Source organism: Gasterosteus aculeatus, chromosome 16 (genome assembly GCF_964276395.1).
Source record: "Gasterosteus aculeatus chromosome 16, fGasAcu3.hap1.1, whole genome shotgun sequence".
In the NCBI taxonomy this organism is placed as follows: Eukaryota; Metazoa; Chordata; class Actinopteri; order Perciformes; family Gasterosteidae; genus Gasterosteus; species Gasterosteus aculeatus.
The window spans coordinates 2,093,803-2,113,682 of NC_135704.1; the positions used below are offsets into that span (position 1 = coordinate 2,093,803).

Consider the following 19,880-nt stretch of genomic DNA (forward strand, 5'->3'; position numbering starts at 1 on the left):
AGTAAGTAACTGGATAATCCGGAGGTTTTTAATGAAAATCAACATTGCTTTAGTTACTGTGATATAAAGCAATATAAAAACAGTCAAAAGAGACAGTCTGAGCTCCTCTCTCACATCAGGCATCTTTAGTGAATGGAACGCCGCTAGAGGTCCCTCGATCAAAACAATAACAAAAGACGGACTCTCACGAGGACGGAAAGTAGCGTGGTGCTCTGCTGAAAGAACGTGTCCCGCCTCCTGACTGGACAGCGCGTGTCCCGCCTCCTGACTGGACAGCGCGTGTTCCGCCTCCTGATTGGACAGCGCATGTCCCGCCTCCTGATTGGACGGCGCGTGGCTGACGCCCTTCCAAGAGCAGCCAACCGACAGGACGCCGGTACATACGGGTCATTCACGACCCTGCCCGCTGCTCCTCCGCCACCTTCCCCCGGACAGAGGAGTCTCTCGGCCGCTGGTAGTGTTTATACGTCACGATGGATCCGCTGGTCGCTGCAATTGACCAGGGCACGAGCTCTACGAGGTTTCTGGTGAGTGACGCCAGAGGTTTAACGTGAAATGCTCACACTGTGTTACGTCTTATTTGAACGCACAGCGCTAGCTGGTAGCCAGCAACGAAGTGTTTGACTGAAATAAACGTATTGCAGGTGACAACGATAACTTAATGGGAGTAAGAATAACGCCACTTTAATCACCTTCACGCAGGCTATGTGCTGCTAAGCTAACGCTGAGCCCCTCGCGCTCTCTATTGGTGCTGCATTATCCAGCAGCTGTTAAGTTACATCTGTTAGCAAAACAACAAATAAATACATTCTGTGAAGTAAATGATCAACACATTGCACGCGTTGCTCGGTGCGCCCCCGCTGGTGACCGAGGGCACTGCACCAAAGAGCTGGCGCGGAACCGCTGTGACTTACGTTACGATGGATGGCTGACGTGGTTTAAAGGAGCTTTACCGTCAGCGCGCAATGACACGACAGCTCTGCCGAAGCGTGCATGACGTCATGGATCATGTTTATCGAGAGCATCAAAACATGGTCATGCGTGTCAACCGTTATTAAATGCAGAGAAAGAAGAGAAAACACAGTGATACCCTTTTAAATGTAGTATAACATCCGTCTGCAGTACACGTTGTGCATGTGTCACACGTCGTGTCTGTGGAAAGTGACCCGTTGCTGTGTTGAAATGTTGTTAACCTCTGAATTAAGTACTGTGCACACCAACCAGGACGCAGTAGTACAAGATGTGTGAGGTAGTATTTTGCATCATGTAGTAAGCAAGCGATGCACATTTAGGTTGAAGTTCATTAACCCTTTTAAAATGTGTTTTGTCAGATTGTGCCGTTGTTCATTAACCGACAAAGGCCCTCGCCTCCCTTAAAATCATCGTTCCTCGTTCTTCCTGTGTGAAGGCCCCAGACGTTACGCTTAAAGTCGCCAACAAGCCGTCAGATTTCTCCACTTGTTGCTTTGTTTTCACGGTTTAGCAAATTGTTAAGTGATCCGTTGTGAATAGAATTGGGCTCCGGTAATTAGGTCAGCCGGAATATTCCGCCCTGGCCCAGAACCCCAGGGCTTGGAAGGACCTCACGCTGCTGGTAGATCATGAAGGCGTCGATGGACTGGCCACGTGATGCCTCAGTAGATCTGCTACACGTTGGGGCGACGTGTGACCTAAGACAACAGAGTCTTAATAAATCCAAAACACTGGCTGCTGTTACCACAATTGTGATCGCAGGTCCTGAAAAGATTTTAAATGAAGAAGAAAAAAGATCTATTGATTATCTGGTCAAAAGGTTTCAAACATCCATAGCAAACACACCGTGGATCTTTTCCTAATTAGTTACCAGCTCTTTGTAGCGACCTTTAACCCTTTGGCGGGCACACTGCCGGAATGCTGATGCGGGGACACCGACGGCTCGGACAATGTCACCGAGAGGTTAATCTTAAACCCAGCGGGGGCTCTAACTGTAAGCGAGGCTCTCGACTAGAAGCAAACTCTGCTTTGTGAGGGACGCCGCTGAGGATGACTTCTCATGAGTGTGTCCATATATTTAAAGTGCTCTTACACACCAGGTGGAATTTGACTAAATGTATTGGCTGCTCTACAAACCCTGGCAGTGGTCACATGGACGCTCTGATAGCACGCTGGCTAAAAGGATATATGACCTTTTGGGGGTGAGGTCGACAGTAAAGATGCTGCGTTGAATGTGTAACTTGTTGGTTTGAGTATTGAAGGAGATGTTGACTCGGTTCTATGCGGCCCGGTTCTATGCGTCCAGTCGGCGCGGCCCATGACGTGTAAAGAGTTTGACGTGGGCTTGTAGATGTGTACTACTGTTGGACACCAGGGTTCATCCTGTTACCTTATTAGAAGAAGTGCTGACCTGAGCGAATCTGCTGCCTGGCGTCACATCAGACCGGCCTTTAGTGGAGCGGCGTTGCCCCCTGGATGGCGCCCGCAGTAATTCTGCTAATAATAATCACCATCTGCTCTCCTCTCTATGATGTGCCAATCAAGAATAAGACGTGGCGACGCTATTTGCAGTCCCCCTCTCTCCTGCACACCTGGAGTTCTGTTAACGGTTTTATTCCCTCATTCATTCCATTTCTCCGCAGGTGTTCAATGCAAAAACCGCTGAGCTGGTGAGTCACCACCAAGTGGAGATCCAGCAGAGCTTCCCCAAGGAGGGGTGAGTGCTTTGAGAATAAACTGGTGTATTTCCCCTCACAGCAGGGAGACGCTGTCACACGGTTGAACCTCATAGATCTGCAGTTTAGTAGAGTAGCAGCTCTAGGTGACATTAACAGAAGATTCCTAGATGTTGGGCTGCTACAAACAAACCAAACAATGTTCTCCTGCTACTGATTGTCCAAAGAGTAAATACTGCACAGTCAGCGTTTGAGGTATTTGTTAAACATCCGTTGTCCAGGAAGTCCTAAAAGTAGCCTTGACTGATAAATTGAAAGGTTTAGTAGTAAATCAATGTCCCAGGCGGTGAGTCTTCAGTCTGCTGGGTTACTGAGGTTACGAAGTGCTTTTAGATCTTTTACTTGATCTGACGTGTGCGACATAGTGAGTCTAATGTGCAGCGTTTATTGTTCCGTAGTGGATCGTTGATACGCAGTCAGATGTTAATGTCATTTCCAATGATCGACGCCCTGTCCAAAGTACCACGGGCCACATATTTGGTGCAGCTGGTTCCAGACCAGCTCCGTAACATTATGGGATGTGTAAACGGTAGACTGCATATTCCAACTCTCAACCTTCCAATTTAGCAAATCTGACTCTTTTATAGAAATAAGAACTGTGAATACTTCAGTTTATACGTATTCTGAAGCACCAGGGGTCATTTCAGGTCACTTTGAAAGGTTACATCAGCCAGAGGAGCAGCTGTTTACTTAAACTCATTCTCAGAAAGCCACAGTAACACGTCCTCTATATGAGGGACCACTCCAGAATAAATGTGCAGAACAGACCCTGAATTCAAAGAATAGGTTGCTAAAGGCCTATCGAAGCCCTTGTTTCATCTTCAGTGCTGTCTTTAGTGTGGACAGCCTCCTCTAAAACGTGGGAAATGCTTCCCCATTATCAGACACTTCACATGCTCTCCGTTCCACACCGAGGAGGCGGTTCACTTCGGGAGGATGGTTGAAATCAGTATTAAGGAATCAACATTGTAGAATCCCCCCCTGATTGGCGGGACAATCAGTTTTAAGCGGTTTTGGTTCAACTATGTACTTCTGGCGGGGAGGAAAAGCCTGTTGACGTGTTGTTCGGGTAAAGTTATGTAATCCAAAGTTTTAGTGAATAATGGAGGGGAGAGTGTCTGTCCGCCTGGCCAACTTTCAGCAGCTCGACCTGTGCAGCACGCGCATTTAAAGTGGAACTACGGGGGTTGCATAAGAGCACAGGGCATGAAAGATGGGGATTCACTCCTTCACTGTGGGGGCCATTCGCTTGTTCCGCTCGGACAGATGCGTTTATACCGTCTTGTAATGAAATGTTACCCGTCTCAATGCATGCGCAGTTACTTTTCTGAAGTCATTATAAAACGCAGCGCCCTGTGGGTGCCATGGCGACCGGTATGTGGCTCACGGGCTGCTCTGTGTGGTGCACGCTAACGGTACCCCCCAACCCCACCAACGCAGCACCCTCTCTCACTACTACCCTGTCTGTGTGTGTTTGGAGCAGCTGGGTGGAGGAGGACCCCAAGGAGATCATGCAGTCGGTGTACGAGTGCATGGAGAGGACTTGTGAGAAACTCCAGCAGCTCAACATCGACCTGTCCAACATAAAAGGTGTGGACGACAGCGTTAGCTCCACCCGCGTCTGCAGCTGCACCAGTTTTTCCTGACAAACGCGTTGTTGCTGGATTTCTTTCAGCGGTGGGGGTGACGAATCAGAGAGAGACGACGCTGGTTTGGGACAAGGAGACTGGGGAGCCACTCTACAACGCCATAGGTGGGTGCATTCAGTGAATCAGTGGCCACTATTCTCCTTCACATACACATTTCATGTTTACCATTAAGAACTTTGAAAGGAAAAAACATAGGAATTAAAAGCGGAACAGTCCTGAGATGAAGAAATCCAATATGTCCTTAACGTGACCCAGTGAATCTGTGAACATGAGCTGCTCTCACTCGGGACCACAGCGGGGACGTCACTGACATGTGATGGCATCAAGTGAGCTCGGTTCCACTGCAGTGATGGAACGGAAACTGAACCCCACACTCAGACCCTCCCCTGTGTTCCCTGGTCATTGTCTGTGCAGCGGCCGCACACGGCCCACTTGATGACGTCACACATTTGAGTTTGGGGATTTGTGATAGTTGTTCATGTTCACTAATATATTGTGGACACATGTCCTTGACCTGCTCGCTACCTTCGCCTTCATCACCGTTTTATAGTGTTGTATTGGGGGGGCGGGGACACAAACAGACACACGTGAGCACGCCCCCACCAGCGTTGGAAAATGCGTCCGACCGCCAGCCTATTTGTGTAAAGATTCCCTTTGCTGCAGCGTCTCTGGTTACGCGCTGCCGAAGCGTCGCACTGAACAGTCCGTCCTTCCCTGAGCAGACCCCAAGATGATGTCCTCTAGGAGACAATGACACGTGGGATTAGGTTGCACCAGACGTAGTGTCTCACGTTGTGTCACTGTCCTCGTGCTCGGCCGTTCCTCAGGGGGCCCTGCTGGGCACCGCGAGTGATCTCAGGACTCCTTCTGCCCAGCGTTGGTTTGTAGGGAGCTGAGATGGTGAGATGATGGAATGGGTTCCGTGTGTGTGCGCTTTCGTCTCGCTGACTCCTTTAGCGCTGCCAGCCTCGGATGCCACACATGTTACTGGAGTTTTTAGTCTTCATGATTGCTGGATATCGAGCCCTTGACCCACTGAAGTGGTGCTGCTGGTCTCTGGAGGCTTTACAGCTGCAGGCTGTGGATTCCAGCTCGAGGCACAGAATTCAGGTTCTATTGAGATCCAAGTAGAAACCTCAACGATAACCTCAAATTAGAAAATACAGATTCATTTTAAACAAAAAAGTATAGGGAATTAAAAAAAAACTAAATGAAATATTCTTATTTATTATTAAATCTCTAATTAAAGTTTATTGCTGCCATAGAAAACCAGTTGACCTTTAAAATCATTACAACTTTCTAAAGGGCAAGTTAACATTAATTAATCAGGTATGTATTTACCTCCAAACTGTAATTCAGTGTCATACACACAAGTCTAAATGATAGAAAGTGTTCATTTGACTCTGAAGCTGATTCTTGTGATCTCTCATCTTTACACTTTGGAATTTTCCCTCATTAGATCTTTAAAAATGATTCAAGCAGCACATTTTGATCAGATAAATGTCACTTTAACTGTTGACTTTAACATACTGAGGCCAAGGGGTGGCATGTGTATCTGCTGGTGCTCTGCTGCTGAGCCGTTTCATGTCTGGACTAAGTGTTGAATCCGTACTCGTCTGCTTCATCTGTAGTCTGGCTGGACCTGCGCACACAGTCCACAGTGGAGAGTCTCATCAACAAAGCTCCGGGTCAGAACAAGAACCACCTCAAGGTGAGCGAGCGGGATGATGTGGGAGCATTAGCTCCAGGTCCGGGCTTTTCCGTAGCTGAGCCCGCGACGGCTGCGCCTCTTCTACCCAACGCGGAGCTCTAACCCGCCTTGCTATCGCTGTCCCTCTCCAGCCCAAGACGGGCCTCCCCATCAGCCCCTACTTCAGCGCCGTGAAGCTGCGCTGGCTGCTGGACAACGTGGAGGAGGTGCGCCTGGCCGTGCGCAGTCAGAGAGCCATGTTTGGCACGGTGGACTCCTGGATCATCTGGGTGAGACAACGGCCCCGTTTCTTGTGGTTGACAGCGGAGCGGCTCGGGAGAGGAGCCTGTTCTACTGTCCTGTGTTCTACCTGAGGTGTAAATCAAGACACGCGAGACCACTGGCCCCCTTTGTACACACTCGCTCCTGTTGGTGTTTCCCCTCAGTGCCTGACGGGGGGCCAGAACGGGGGGGTGCACTGCACAGACGTCTCCAACGCCAGTCGCACCATGCTCTTCAACATTCACAGCCTGGACTGGGATCCGGAGCTCTGCAGGTACACTGACCCCCGACCCCCCCCCCCCCCCCCCCCCCCCAGTGTGTGACTTACAGAACGTACTTCTCATCGTCTGTTGTGTTCATGACACGCGGCGTCCTGACTGCCGGCTGCTTCCAGGTACTTTGACATCCCGATGGAAATCCTCCCCGAAGTCCGAAGCTCCTCTGAGATATACGGCGTGATGGTGAGCTGCCTTCGACGCAGGGACACGGCTTGTGTTCTGGACCCGATAACCAGCTGTAAATCTAGATAACCACACCAACTCTATAATCTGCACCAGCATCTTTTTATTGCTGAAATGACCATGGACGTTGATAAGTTCCAGCCAATGTGCTCGTAGAGTTCCACGTGAAGTAGTAAAGGATTTCATGCTAAAAATATCATCAACCTCCGCAACACGATAAGTGTTTTCAAATGAAGTGATTGTTGATGTTGATTTGGTAATAATAATAATGTTCAGTGCATGAGCCGTGCACACAGATAACCGTGTTAGGTTCTCGCATCGAATCAGGAATCAGGAATCAGGAAACATTTATTGCCAAAATATGTCAGACATACAAGGAGTTTGTCTTGGCGGTTGGTGCGTGACGACAACAACAAACAACAAAAAGCGAAGCGCACCGACGCACGTGGCAGCCATCAACGGCGCCCTCGTGCTGCATGTTTGTGGTTTTACCGATGCTGCTTTGTTGATTTGCGTTGATTCTTTTCAGCACAATTCCTTATTGTGGCGTCGCTCTGATAGGCGCCGTGATGAGATGGAGCTTCGTGCCACTGGCAGATGGTGTGATGCATTTAAACGACGTGTGTGTTGTGGTGTGTGTCTCTGTTGGTGTGCGCGCTATCTCTACCTGTTTGTTTCAACATCTCCCTCGGCCTGCCGTCCAGAGGTCAGCCATGTACCGGCTGTGTTTGTTTTCCTCCTTTTTATTGGTCTGATCTGCCTTTTGCCCCAGAAAGTAGTTACTGATTGTCCCCCAAAGCCTCCGGTTGCCCTCATGAGCAAGTGGACCGGTAGGCCTAGTTTGGCTGCGTTTGCCTCACTGTGAAGTTTTCTCCTGACACATTCAACTCCCCCAAATCCTTTATTGTTGTTGTCAGAATCCGCCGACTTGAGAAGAACCGCTGCACTGTTAACACGAACCACTTTACTAGTAAATTGTGTGGAAACCCGTTGCCTTAAGTTGAGTTAACATAGATGCTGTGGACATATTTAAGTCCCCATTAGTAACCATTACTCCAAATTATTACTTCACTTAAATTAAGTTTAATGAAATAACTATTTTCAGTTCAACATACATAAGCATATTTAAACAAATCACTAATAGAACATGATTTATTGTTATTTATTTATCTTTACTACTTAAGAGCATTAGTTTATTAATGTTTTTACCTCTAATGAAATGAATTATACTATTTGATTTTCAATTCAATGCATTGTCTCAAGAAAATTGTATTGAAAGAAGCAAACTCAACGTTACATTTTAGCATTCTAATGTGTTTTATTCTTTTAAAACATGTTTTGCAAAACATGAAAGTATAAGCAATGATCACTCAAGTTTAATTTGAAATACATCTGGGTTTAGTGCGATCACCCTCCAAAGAGACTCTGTGTGCACTAAATGGTTTTACGACACATCATATCTTCATCGTGTCCCTATTGGCTCATAAACACGTCCTTAGTGTGCATCATATGTTGCATCATGGGGATTTAATGCAATGAATTGGAAATGATTTGCACTGATAATGCATTGAATGGTATTTATTCTTTAGCATTGGATTTTTAAAAGTGTGTGTGTGTGTGTGTGTGTGTGTGTGTGTGTGTGTGTGTGTGTCCCCTTCTTCCAACCAGAAATCCTGCTCTCTGGCAGGGGTCCCCATCTCGGGGGTAAGTATGAGCATGTACTGGTTTAGAGTAGAGCATGATGGTGAATGTTACACATGGCTTCTGTCTGACCATATATATATATATATATATGCTTATATTTCAATCCAGTTCTCACATATTTTTTTGTATTTCTTGTTTAAAGTTGCTGCTGTAATTTAATTTAAATGTATGTACAGTTCACTTCATAACATAAATTCAGCCATAACATAAAACATGCCAGAACATTCTCATATTTTATGTTCTTACAAAGTGATTTCCGCTGGGTTATGATTGACAGATGTCTGCTACTGTGAAGAAGGGAGACGCTGTGTTGTTAGTTGTACACATGTGTGCGTCACGGCCCTCTAACTGCGACCGTGTTCCTCTCAGTGTCTCGGCGACCAGTCGGCGGCTCTGGTTGGTCAGATGTGCTTCCAGGAAGGCCAGGCCAAAAACACGTGAGCCTTCTTCATTCTTCTTCTGGAGGTTTTTCTATTAACACTGTGGAAAGGATAAAAGGATCCGAACCCTGAAATAAACTCTTGGAAACTGTTTGATCAAAGACAAAGTTACCAGGTAGCGTGAAAGTGGCCTGGTATTGCTGCAAAGAGCCTAAAGTAATATAACAGTCAGAGAAATCTTACTCGACACTGGTTGGAAACATTTACTGTGATCAGGGCTGTCAATAGAAATAACGAAATAACCAATAAATCTCTCATTTTGAAATTTATTACGTTTTTTTTTAAGTCTAAATCTTATAAATTAACAAGTAATCACTTTAGAAAGCCTTTATTTTTTATTTTTTTAAATGTATTTAAACATGTTTATTTATTTTATCGCCCTAATCTCAACCATGTTATAGAACAACGCGTTAACTTTGATAGCACCAATTAAAATACCTGCACGAGGTCTGCGTCTGGTCCTCTGAACTCGTACCCAGTTGCGATGATGTGCGTCCAGCTTTGAGGTCTGAGGAGTTTAAATACACACAAGTTACTGTATGTGCGTCATTCTTGTCTTGATCCCCGACGCTGTGGCGTCTAGAACTACTGTGACTAAGACAAAACTTTTCCTGATAAAATGTAATGGGATTAAGTCATTAAACTTGTATTAATATAGTAACATATTATTTTTGGAAGAGCACCTTTTAATCTGCTTCTAACGCAGTAAATAATTCAATAAATGAACGGAATCGTGAGTATCTTTTAAACGACAGTGTTGGAGGATGTCATCGCTCCCTAAATAATGACTCTTCATATTCCTTCCCCATTGGTGTTGTGTAAAGGTACGGGACCGGCTGCTTCCTGCTCAGAAACACAGGCACCAAGGTAAGATGAGAGGAACTGCTTGGCTCTGACGCTGTGAATGAATCCTATTCTGTATGACGTGTTGTCTTGTGACTCAGCCTCTGATGTCGGACCACGGCCTGCTGACCACCGTCGCCTACAAACTGGGCAAAAACGAGCCCGCCTGCTATGCACTGGAGGTGAGTGAGCACTTCCTGTCCCCCGCTGCGTCCCTCTCTGGCCTGCTGCTCTCATGTGACGTGGGTCTTTCGCTCCTCCCCCAGGGCTCCGTGGCCATTGCAGGAGCGGTGGTGCGGTGGCTGAAGGACAACCTGGGCATCGTGCAGTCTTCTGCAGAGATCGGTACTTACACCGGGGCATCTCGTATATGTGTGTGTGTGTGTATATTAGTGCTGTCAGTCAAATGCGTTATTGACCACTTTAACGCAAACCCATTTTAACAACAATTTAGGATTTATTTTTTTTACCTTTACGTGACCCAACTACTTGATCCTGTTTGAGGGACCGTCCTACAAATGTCACTCAAAACAAATCCAGCACCCCTCCTTCCTCTTAGTAGTAAAATCTCACACCAGCATACCAACATATGATCGTATATTAAATTAATTTACATCAACATGTAAATCATTTTTTTCAGGAAATCATTTCCAAGTACATACGAAATCCTAACCCTTTACGTAAAATGTGCACTTTATAATTTTATTTTGTACCGCCTTGTTTGGCAATGTTGTTTTTCCATCGAATAAAACATTTGCATAAAGCCAATCTACTTTTATATGTTGGTAAGAGCATTAAAATGAAAACAATTATTTAAAAATTATGGAAAAATAAATAAATGAAGGGACATTTAGAATAGATAAAAAGCGAGTTAACTATGACATACATGCGATTAATCGTTTGACAGCACTAATATATATATATATATATAAATTCCCTACACATCAAAAATAAATTCTTAATTCCATATTTGAGTTTGGACATGAACTCTTCCTCCTGTTTTTTCTCAGAGAAGCTGGCAGCTGCAGCCGGCACGTCTTACGGCTGCTACTTTGTGCCGGCCTTCTCCGGCCTCTACGCGCCATACTGGGAGCCCAGTGCACGAGGGTGAGCCGGTCAGCTGTTCACACACGCGTCTCAACTGTCGACTGGATCGTGACCCCCAAACAATAGGCTGACTAAAATAATGTAATATGCAATATAAACACAAGGTACTGCTGTTTTCAAACATATTATGATGACCTAATAACCAAGTTACTGCTATGGTGCGTTACGTAATAACACTTAGGTCTTTATTTCTGCTAGCAATCTGCCACTTTTAATCCTCTTACGACCAGAGATTGAGATGTACTAAAAAGGAATGAATATAAAAAATACAAATACTATGGCGAAAATCAGCTATTTAGATCAGACTTTAATCGGCTCTCATACCTCTCAAAGAGACCAGAGTTGTTTGTTTTATTCTTTCGAGCAGGTTTCCTTGCATCATTTCTTTATTTCTACCCAAGAGGCTGGTCAGCAGCAGGAAACAGTCAATCAAAAACGACTCTTGAACTCTTTCCAGTATCATCTGTGGGCTCACGCAGTTCACCAACAGGAACCACTTGGCTTTTGCTGCCCTCGAGGCCGTCTGCTTTCAGACCAGAGAGGTGAGCTGCCCGTCTTCTCCACCTCTGGGTGGTGTTTTTCTTCTTCTTAGTTCAACAATGATGATGTTATGGTTGCGTTTAAGCGAGCGACCCTTTGTATGTATGTGTGTGTGTGTGTGTATCAGATCCTTGACGCGATGAACCAGGACAGTGGCCTCCCTCTGACGCAGCTGCAGGTGGATGGAGGCATGACCTCCAACAGGTTACTGATGCAGCTGCAGGCCGACATTCTCTGCATCCCCGTAGGTAAGAGGCCTCTCCTAACACACACACACACACATACACACACACACACGGGCTCAGCAAGAACTTCTAACTTCAAACTAAACGTTGAACGTTCGCTCTGACGGGTGCAGTGCAGTCATGTGATGCAGAGAAGCCGTGTTGCTGGTAATGACTCACATGTGCTGTTGAACGACCCGCTGCACCGGCCCACAACGTGCAAAGTGCACTGCTCGCTGAAACAAAGTGGCAGCATGAACAACTTCCCCAAACTCAGCAATAAGTCTTAACGTTCACAAATGGGTGATGTCAAGTTGCGTAACCATCGACTTAACCTGGACTCTCTGTCCCCTCTGACTTTTGCCCCATTTCAAAGAAACGACACTGACACACAGACGTCACATTAACTGGTATGTACATAACTGGGCACCATGAACATCACCACGTGCACCGTGAGGTCTGGTAGCAACTGGATCTACATCACAATGTCCACCTCTCGGCTGATCACCGCAGCGCTCAGTGGAAGATCGGGTTACCTGTAATAAAATACGTGAGCTCGGACGTTTAAACCTCTTTAGCCGTCACATCTGCATCTTAGCAACTTCAGACCTTTAAGTTGCTACTTTGACTGGGCCTTTAACCTGTGTGTGTGTGTGTGTGTGTGTGTGTGTGTGTGTGTGTGTGTGTGTGTGTGTGTGTGTGTGTGTGTGTGTGTGTGTGTGTGTGTGTGTGTGTGTGTGTGTGTGTGTGTGTGTGTGTGTGTGTGTGTGTGTGTGTGTGTGGTTTGTTTCGGTCCAGTGAAACCCACCATGTCAGAGACCACGGCGCTGGGCGTGGCCATGGCGGCGGGGGCCGCAGAGGGGGTGGGCGTGTGGAGCCTGAGCCCCAGTGACCTACCACACGCCACGTCTGAGAAATACCAGCCTCAGATCCACTGTGACGGTGAGACACAGAATGGGGATCCCCCTTTTTGAGTCCTCCGAGGTCACGCAGTGGGACGACTGGTCTGCTGCCACCCGGGGGCCGTTGTTCAAAGCATCAACGGGGCCTCTGTCCCCTCGCTGACCTGTCCGTCTGTCCTCAGAGAGCGAGTTCCGCTTTGCTCGCTGGAAGAAGGCCGTCCAGAGATCCATGAACTGGGAGACCACAGAGCCGTGCTGCAATGCCAACGGTACTGAAGGGCCGAGCTGACGTTTTACAGACTTGTGACACACAGGAATGACTTTGATGTTTTTATGAAGCCTAATGTTTGGTGAACCTCCAGTGGTCTGACTGACGACCCTCTTTCGCCCTTATTCACTGACCACAGGTTTAGGAGAGAAGATGAATGGCGCCCCCTGGGGGGCTCCGCCCACTCCTCCCCCCACCAGAGCAGGCCCCTAAGGTCTGACGTTTGCCGCGCGTGACATCTTGTGGTGTGCGGGTGGTCCAGTGTAACCTCTGGTCATCGCTAACGCAGTGTGTTGGAGGGCCTGACCAATGCAGATCCACATCTGCTTTACTCTGATCCTACGGCAGCGTATTAGAGCCAGTGGACGTCAATAAAGGAACTCTGAAACGCCAACATTATGGTTGTATGTTTATGGGAAAATATAAATGTTCAGACATTTAAAAAAAAAAAGTTTTATTTATATTTTGTGGAGAAAATTAAAACTGGAACGGCACCGTTACGGAGCGTGTGTGGGTGACTTTGTTAAAGGAATTCGCGCTGCATCGGCCCGGCTCTTGTGTGGATGTGCATGTTACCCGTTCTGTCACCAGAGATGACGAGTGGGTCTCCTGGGTTCATTAGTCATCATTAACACGTCCCCATCACATCAAGCTGTCAACTAAAAACCATCCCAATAACAGATGAACATGCCGAGCCGGTGAACAATGGTGTTGTGTGGTTCCTGAGACCTCTTTTCTCCCCACAGATCCCCACATGTAACTGGTTCTAGGCCTTCATGGGAATATGGAAACCTGTGGAGCACGACTGGAGGATGTGATGCTCATCTTTCCAGCAGTTGTGATGAAACGGTGACAAGCTCATCAACTTCACAATGAGTCCCATCAAGCAGCTGTTGGCGCCAGTGTCCTTTCCTCCAGCCTGACTCACTGTTCTCTATTGCACTAGTATTGCATCTCACTAACAGGGATTCTGCAGTTTGTAAATGGTTTCGTGCAGTTTGATACAATTGTAACTGGAATGTATGAGATTAGTTGGACTAATTCTGCTTTTTAAAAGCTGCTGCATACTGTACATCATGTTAAAGTGGGGTTTTGAGGACAGTGTTTCTATTGATCACTTACCTGGGTGCAGACTGAAGGGACCCCCCCGTACATTCCATTAAGGGCACTGCTCAGACCTGAGACCCTCACATTCACTGATCTGAAGATCTTAACTAATTTAGAATAAAGACAAGTGAAATGATGTGACAGTTGAGGTTTGTTAATATTCTGTTTATTGTATACATCCGAGGACTGATTTACTCTAAACTCGGATCCTCTGTCAGGCTGACGGGAGTCCTTCAACTCCGGACTGTGTAGAGAAATGCTGTAATTATGAAGAATAAAAACTTGCACATGAGTACTTCTTGTGGATTGTTTCATTAGCAAAGTCTCAACACAGAATGAAGCGGACTAAATGAAAGCCAATAGATTTAATATTCCAGGTAGACAACATGAAGTAAAGTTAGAAAAATGCCCCCACAGGGACACTGGGGGAATGCAGCGGCCCAGTTCAACACGTCCCTACATTTACAGCTGGGACGCTCTTCATCTGCTCAGGCCGGTTGGTGGAACGTGCACAAGAGTCCAGCTGACGGGCGTTCAGCGGGAGAACTGCCTCCCGTCCGCTTTCCCTTTGTTCACATGCTTGAAGATTCTGGACTTGTGTGCGTTGTTGGACTTCTGGTATCCAAACCCGCCTCCTCCGCCTCGCTTCTGCAGCTTCCCTCCTTTACCGCTGTGGACATCTGGAGAACAGCCGAGTTAAGGAGAACTTCCATCGCGCATTTAAACAAATCACGTGTCGCAACGACGACGTCAATCACGGCTCTGAATAGCAGCAAAGGATACGCAGGTCGACGTAGGGGGGGACCTTGAAGCCGAACGACAGCGCCACCATGGGGAGGTTGAGGGTGTTGACGCTGTAAATCTGTTTGAGCGAGTGGGAGTCGTACGCCCTCACGTAGGACTTGTAGGCCTCCTGGGCCGACTTGTGGAGGTAGTAGTTCTTCTCGATCAGCTTCTCCATCTAAGCAACAGGAGGCGGTTTGTTCATTTCCTTTTATTTTCTATAGAAAGCTAAAAAGCAACATGTGGAAGCACCACACTTCTTACCTGGGACTGGATATCAGAGATCTTAGTCCAAGAAAAGTCAAACTCGCTCAATGGAACCTGGACAGAGAGGAGCAGAGTACATCAAGGCTCGTCCTACAGGAGGACACGGCCCATGTGTCCCTGGGTGGGATCAGCATGAGGAGAGCCGGCGGGGACAAACCTTGGCCAGTTTCAGGAAGCGCAGGAAGCCGAGCTCCTCGGGCCGCAGGATGAGGAGGGCGTGGCCTCTGCCGTTGATGCCTCTGGCCGTCCTGCCCACCCGGTGGATGTACTCCTGCAGAGGCAAAGCCCAGCTTAAAAGGGGCCCTACGCGGCCTACGGCGTGGAGCTATCGAGCTTTAGCTCCAGTACCTTGGGGTCATCTGGAGGGTCGTACTGGACGATCCAGTCCACCTCGGGGATGTCCAGGCCTCGGGCCGCCACGTCCGTACACAGCAGGATGCCGGAGTCGGCGTTACAGAACTGGAAGAAGGTGGTGGTGCGTTTGGTCTGCTTTTGTTTGCCCTGAAAACACAGCATGAGGTGAGGCGGGTGAGGCGGAGGCCTTTAGGCAGGATGCAGCGGTGGCAGGAGGTCGGCGACACGTCTTACGTGGATGGCCATGACCGGCAGGTCGATGTAGTTGAGGAGCTCGTAGTGGAACTTCACAGACATACAGGAGGAGAAGAAGACCATGAGCTTCTTCTTGCGGTTCTTCTTCAGGAAGGTGAAGAGCAGCAGGAAGCGCTTCTCCGACGGACACACGACGTAACCCTGAAACCAGAGACGGTCCGTTACAAGGCGCCCCAAAGGAGGACCGCGTCCACGTGACAGCGGCAGCCCGTACCTGCTCCAGACCGTCCACGGTGGCGTTGTCTTTGTTGTCGTCCACGCCGACGTACAGCGGCTCCTTCTTCAGGGAGATGCGAGCCAGGTCCTCCACCTTACGGGTCTGCGTGGCGGAAAACAGCATGGTCTGTCTCTTCTCTGGAGACACCGAGGCAGAGACATTGGACAGGGACTTAGAGGGAGCACGGTGGGTTAGTCGATGTCTGTGGACATTCTTTACGGTGAGCACGATGATGGTTCCCATATCTATGGACCACTGGTTTCATAGTACTACACTGCTGAAGTCACCATTTAACTAAGACCACCATCAACAGATACGTACTCGGCAGCAGCTTGATGATCTGCTTCAGTTCCTCCTCAAATCCCACCTCTAGGATTCGGTCAGCCTCGTCGATGATCAGACACTGTAGGTTCTTGTACATAAACCCCGGAGTATTCTGGGGGCACAGGAAGGTTATTCGTACAGCCCCATCCAAGCCGGATCAGTAGAACCACAAGGCCTTCGTAGTGGGCAGCCATCAATAAACATGGCTGGCGCTCTTATGTCGGCGCCCTGCTCACCTGCAGGTGGTCCAGCAGGCGGCCGGGTGTGGCCACCAGGATGTTGACGCCGTTAGCCAGCCGCTGGGCCTCCGCTGAGCGGTTGCTGCCGCCCATGATCAGGCCAAAGGTGTGCACGTGATGCGCCATCAGCTCCTTCAGCACGCCGTACGTCTGCATGGCCAACTCGCGCGTGGGGGAAAGGATCACCACGCCGGTGCCTGAGCAGAACAGGGATGCTTGTTACTCACATTAAGCAACAGCGGCGTTTCCCAGCCTGTTAACTGGTTAGGCCAAATACTTTGACTTGAGCCCATGTACCGGACCTCCGCACTGATTGCAGGTCACAAGCTTCTCGCAAGATAGCGGTTAGTAGAAATAACTATACGTTCAGAATGTTCAGTCTTGTTGTATTTAGCTACTTTAGATGCCGCGTGTGTGGCAAGCTACTCATTAGTGCCGGAGCTTGTGTTCCAGTTGGACAAACCAGGACGAGTTCTTAGGATGATCCAACAGTTACCCGACTTACAAAACGTTTGGAGGGAGCACGACTTTAACGGGAGTCTTACCGTTCCTGGGCATGAACTTGAGTTTGTAGATGAGCTCCATGGACGGGATGAGGAAGGCCAAGGTTTTACCGCTCCCCGTCTTGGCTGCAGCCAGAACATCTCTGAAGAGAAGGACAGCGCTTTGTCAACTCGCCACCAAGTCACTCAGCTTCTGGTCTGAAGTCGATCAGGCGGTTCTTCTAGCCGGCCTCTAAAAACAACCTGAGCAGCAGTCCGACGTTACATCGTCACTTACCTTCCCTCCAGCAGTGGGCGGATGCTTTTGTGCTGGATCTCGGTCATGTGTTCAAAGCCCATCTCCTTCACCGCTCTCAGCGTGCTCTCGCTCACCAGCTCCGCAAGAGAGGCGAAGGACGTGTCCTCAAATGCTCCTGAAACACCGGTTACACCATGCGTGAGAGTCAGATCACCTATCACCAATCATCGTGTCCACCGTGTCCTTGCAGTTAGTCTTATAGGGAGAATTACTGAGGGCTCCTCCCAAAGACAACCACAACCGTCTCTGTATGCCTCAGCTGACACCCGCTTCACGATGGAAACACTGAGCGGGCAACACATAGAGGCAAAGCTCAGGTGTGTGTGTGTGTGCACCGAGCGGGAAAGATGAAGGCAGCAGCCCACTGAAGCACAGAGTACTGCAGTAAACTGGTTAAATAAAGACAGTCCTGGATGTTTCTTGGCGATTTATGCTGAACCGGGTTAATAATGTAAATTGTGTGTATGGATGACAAGAGGAATTTAACGTGTGGTAATTTAAAAAGGAGACATCAGTCTGAGTGTATCCAAAATAATGAAATATCAACCGTGATCATGGCCCGTTCTTCTTGTGATATCTGGGGCTGAAGCTTATACTTGTCATTTAGCTGACGCATTTATCCAAAGTGACTTACAATAAATGTATTCAACCATAGGGTACAAACCCATAAGAGCAAGAAACAAGAATGCAATGTCATCAAATAAGTCAGAATTTGCTATAGAAAAAATTTAAGTGGAACAATTTGTTAGTCTTTTAGTCGATGTAGAGTCTGAGGAGGTGTGTCTTTAGTTTGATGTGAAGGCTCTCTGTGGTCCTGATGTCATCAGAGCTCTTATACTTGATACTTAGATATTAAAACATCATTAAAGCTACAGAGGTGGAACTCGCTCCTCGTGGCGTGTTACACGCTGCCCGTTACAAGCACTGATCACACTGCTCAGCAGCCAGTCTGCAGTAAACACACACGCAGTATTCAGTACCTGTTAAACCAGATGGTAATTCGGGCTGCTCTTCTTCCTCATCTTCCTCGTCGTCTTCTTCCTTTGCAGCGTCCTCAAGTTTATTTCTTTTCTGTTCTTCATCTGGTGAAGCATCTCCATCATCCTCCTCCTCTTCATCTTCTGCTTCTTTCGCGGTTTTCGTCTTTTTCTCCACTGAAAGAAGGAATCAAACATGAGGGTTCGCCCTCAAACAGAAGGCGTTGCAGTCCAGCATCCCGTTGGCAGACTCCGGTTACCTGGTGGCTCCGCGGGCGCAGTCAGCTTTCTTCTCTTCTTGGTCTTCTTGGGGGTCTTCACCTTTGTCGTGGTCTCTTCCGCTGGCACCACAATCGGTTTCTTTGAAGCGTTTTCTTTTTTCTCACCTTTGTCTTCCAGTCCGTTTAAGTTTACTGTTAAAAACATTGCAATACAACACTGTTATTAAGCCGATCGGTCACATGACCGATGAAACAATTACTTAACAGCCACGTTTATAAATCTCAATAATCTGCAATAAATTACGGCGACAAATTAAGGCAAGGATCTAAAGCCACAATGTGTTTTCAGCTAACGTCATTTAACAGTGTTATATTCGACCGGTTTATCCACAAATCCCATTTTAAAAGTATGCTAACTGGGCTAGCTTAGCATTCGTCCCCGCTCCAGAAACGCATCAATCACACAACAACAACAAACACACGCTGTATCACTGCGCGTACCCGTCTCCTCCTCCGCTGTTTGCTCCCGAAGTACTTTCCGCTCTTTGTTCTTGTCACTCCTTTTCTGAATTTTCTTGCGGAGAAGTTTCATCTGTAGGTCCGCCATGGCAGCGCAGTCCAGCACACGTGTGTGTGTGTGTGTGTGTGCGTGAGGGGTGTTGAGGACCCTTCTGGGCCCCGCCTGCGTTGCCTGAGTAAAAAGTCAAAGGACCTCTCTCGTACAACAGGCATTTATTAAGATAAATATACATATATATATATCTATGGATATCCATATATAAAGGCCTTTATATATGTATATCCATGTGTATTAACCTCATCGGGGACACACTGATAAACACAGTTTAAACTGTGTCCGTTAGCAGACAACAACCAGTGAACCAACCAACGCAAATAAGGCAAATCTATGATGGTTGTTGCATAGAATGATGACTAAATAACTATTAAGCTGTCGGTGGGCCATTTTCACAAATAAATCTAGGAAGCTTTAATATTTTGGAAAGAATGCAGACATTTAACATAGTCAATTTAATCGATGAACCCTCAACAGCACTGACTGTTCATGTTCAAGTGCTGTTCAAGCGTAGATACACATGAAGAATATATTGAAAGAAAAGAAGATAAAACTGTCCGACCGGTTACTCAAATGAAATATCTGAGAGTTCTGATTAGAAGGTACTGTATATTGGATCAAGACGACGCTGAAATCAGGAGGGTTTGCTATTTTTAAACTAAAGTAGTCTACATTTTCATAGTAAGATGCTAATAATAATAGTATAAGCTTAGTACACGTTAAAGCGCTTATTAATTTCTATAAACACAACATAATTGTTGTATGCATTTTTTATCTTACATTGAACGGGATTCACTGAAAACAATCCCGTGAAAGGGAGTAATAAAATAAATATTTTTCAAGGCCTCTGGGAAAAGATTCATGCCAGCAGAGATTGTGTTTCCAATGCACACAGTTCTTTGAATTATTTATGGATCAAATGTGGTATGAATATTAAAAGTAT

General features: G+C 47.2%; 2 protein-coding genes across 9 annotated transcripts; one reads left to right on the plus strand and one right to left on the minus strand.

Moving 5' to 3' along the window:
- Positions 1-352: 352 nt before the first annotated feature.
- LOC120834008 (glycerol kinase 3) lies at positions 353-14,217 on the plus strand. Of its 8 annotated transcripts, none has more exons than XM_040201719.2 (20): positions 353-527; positions 2,616-2,689; positions 4,192-4,298; positions 4,384-4,461; positions 5,989-6,068; positions 6,200-6,337; positions 6,494-6,603; positions 6,724-6,790; positions 8,459-8,494; positions 8,864-8,931; positions 9,759-9,801; positions 9,879-9,959; positions 10,044-10,122; positions 10,788-10,884; positions 11,342-11,426; positions 11,552-11,672; positions 12,447-12,590; positions 12,733-12,819; positions 12,958-13,032; positions 13,565-14,217. In XM_040201719.2, exons 1-19 carry the CDS (start codon positions 474-476, stop codon positions 13,029-13,031), a joined length of 1,623 nt encoding a protein of 540 aa, XP_040057653.2. In that variant the 5' UTR covers positions 353-473; the 3' UTR covers position 13,032; positions 13,565-14,217. The 8 variants fall into 8 exon arrangements, 4 of the variants coding, with proteins under 4 accessions (XP_040057653.2, XP_040057654.2, XP_077946792.1 ...); XR_013453028.1 differs by having other exon boundaries at positions 370-527; positions 11,286-11,426; XM_040201720.2 differs by lacking the exon at positions 12,958-13,032 and having other exon boundaries at positions 357-527.
- ddx18 (DEAD (Asp-Glu-Ala-Asp) box polypeptide 18) lies at positions 14,070-19,062 on the minus strand. The gene is made up of 14 exons (XM_040201718.2): positions 18,865-19,062; positions 18,403-18,555; positions 18,146-18,319; positions 17,145-17,280; positions 16,910-17,010; positions 16,362-16,561; positions 16,123-16,237; positions 15,799-15,938; positions 15,564-15,725; positions 15,324-15,476; positions 15,133-15,246; positions 14,973-15,029; positions 14,709-14,886; positions 14,070-14,605 (listed from the first exon to the last, which is right to left on the minus strand). The coding sequence occupies exons 1-14, from the start codon at positions 18,968-18,970 to the stop codon at positions 14,460-14,462; spliced, it is 1,935 nt and encodes a 644-aa protein (XP_040057652.2). The 5' UTR covers positions 18,971-19,062; the 3' UTR covers positions 14,070-14,459.
- Between the last annotated feature and the right edge of the window lie 818 nt (positions 19,063-19,880).

Excerpts from the sequence above, each read along its gene's own strand:
- LOC120834008 (XM_040201719.2), top strand. The coding sequence starts at position 474 with ATGGATCCGCTGGTCGCTGCAATTGACCAGGGCACGAGCTCTACGAGG. Across the intron at positions 6,069-6,199 it reads AGAACAAGAACCACCTCAAG|CCCAAGACGGGCCTCCCCAT; the intron begins GTGAGCGAGCGG and ends GTCCCTCTCCAG. Across the intron at positions 11,673-12,446 it reads CATTCTCTGCATCCCCGTAG|TGAAACCCACCATGTCAGAG; the intron begins GTAAGAGGCCTC and ends GTTTCGGTCCAG.
- ddx18 (XM_040201718.2), bottom strand. The coding sequence starts at position 18,970 with ATGGCGGACCTACAGATGAAACTTCTCCGCAAGAAAATTCAGAAAAGG. Across the intron at positions 18,320-18,402 it reads TGCGCCCGCGGAGCCACCAG|TGGAGAAAAAGACGAAAACC; the intron begins GTAACCGGAGTC and ends TCCTTCTTTCAG. Across the intron at positions 15,477-15,563 it reads TGCCGGTCATGGCCATCCAC|GGCAAACAAAAGCAGACCAA; the intron begins GTAAGACGTGTC and ends CTGTGTTTTCAG.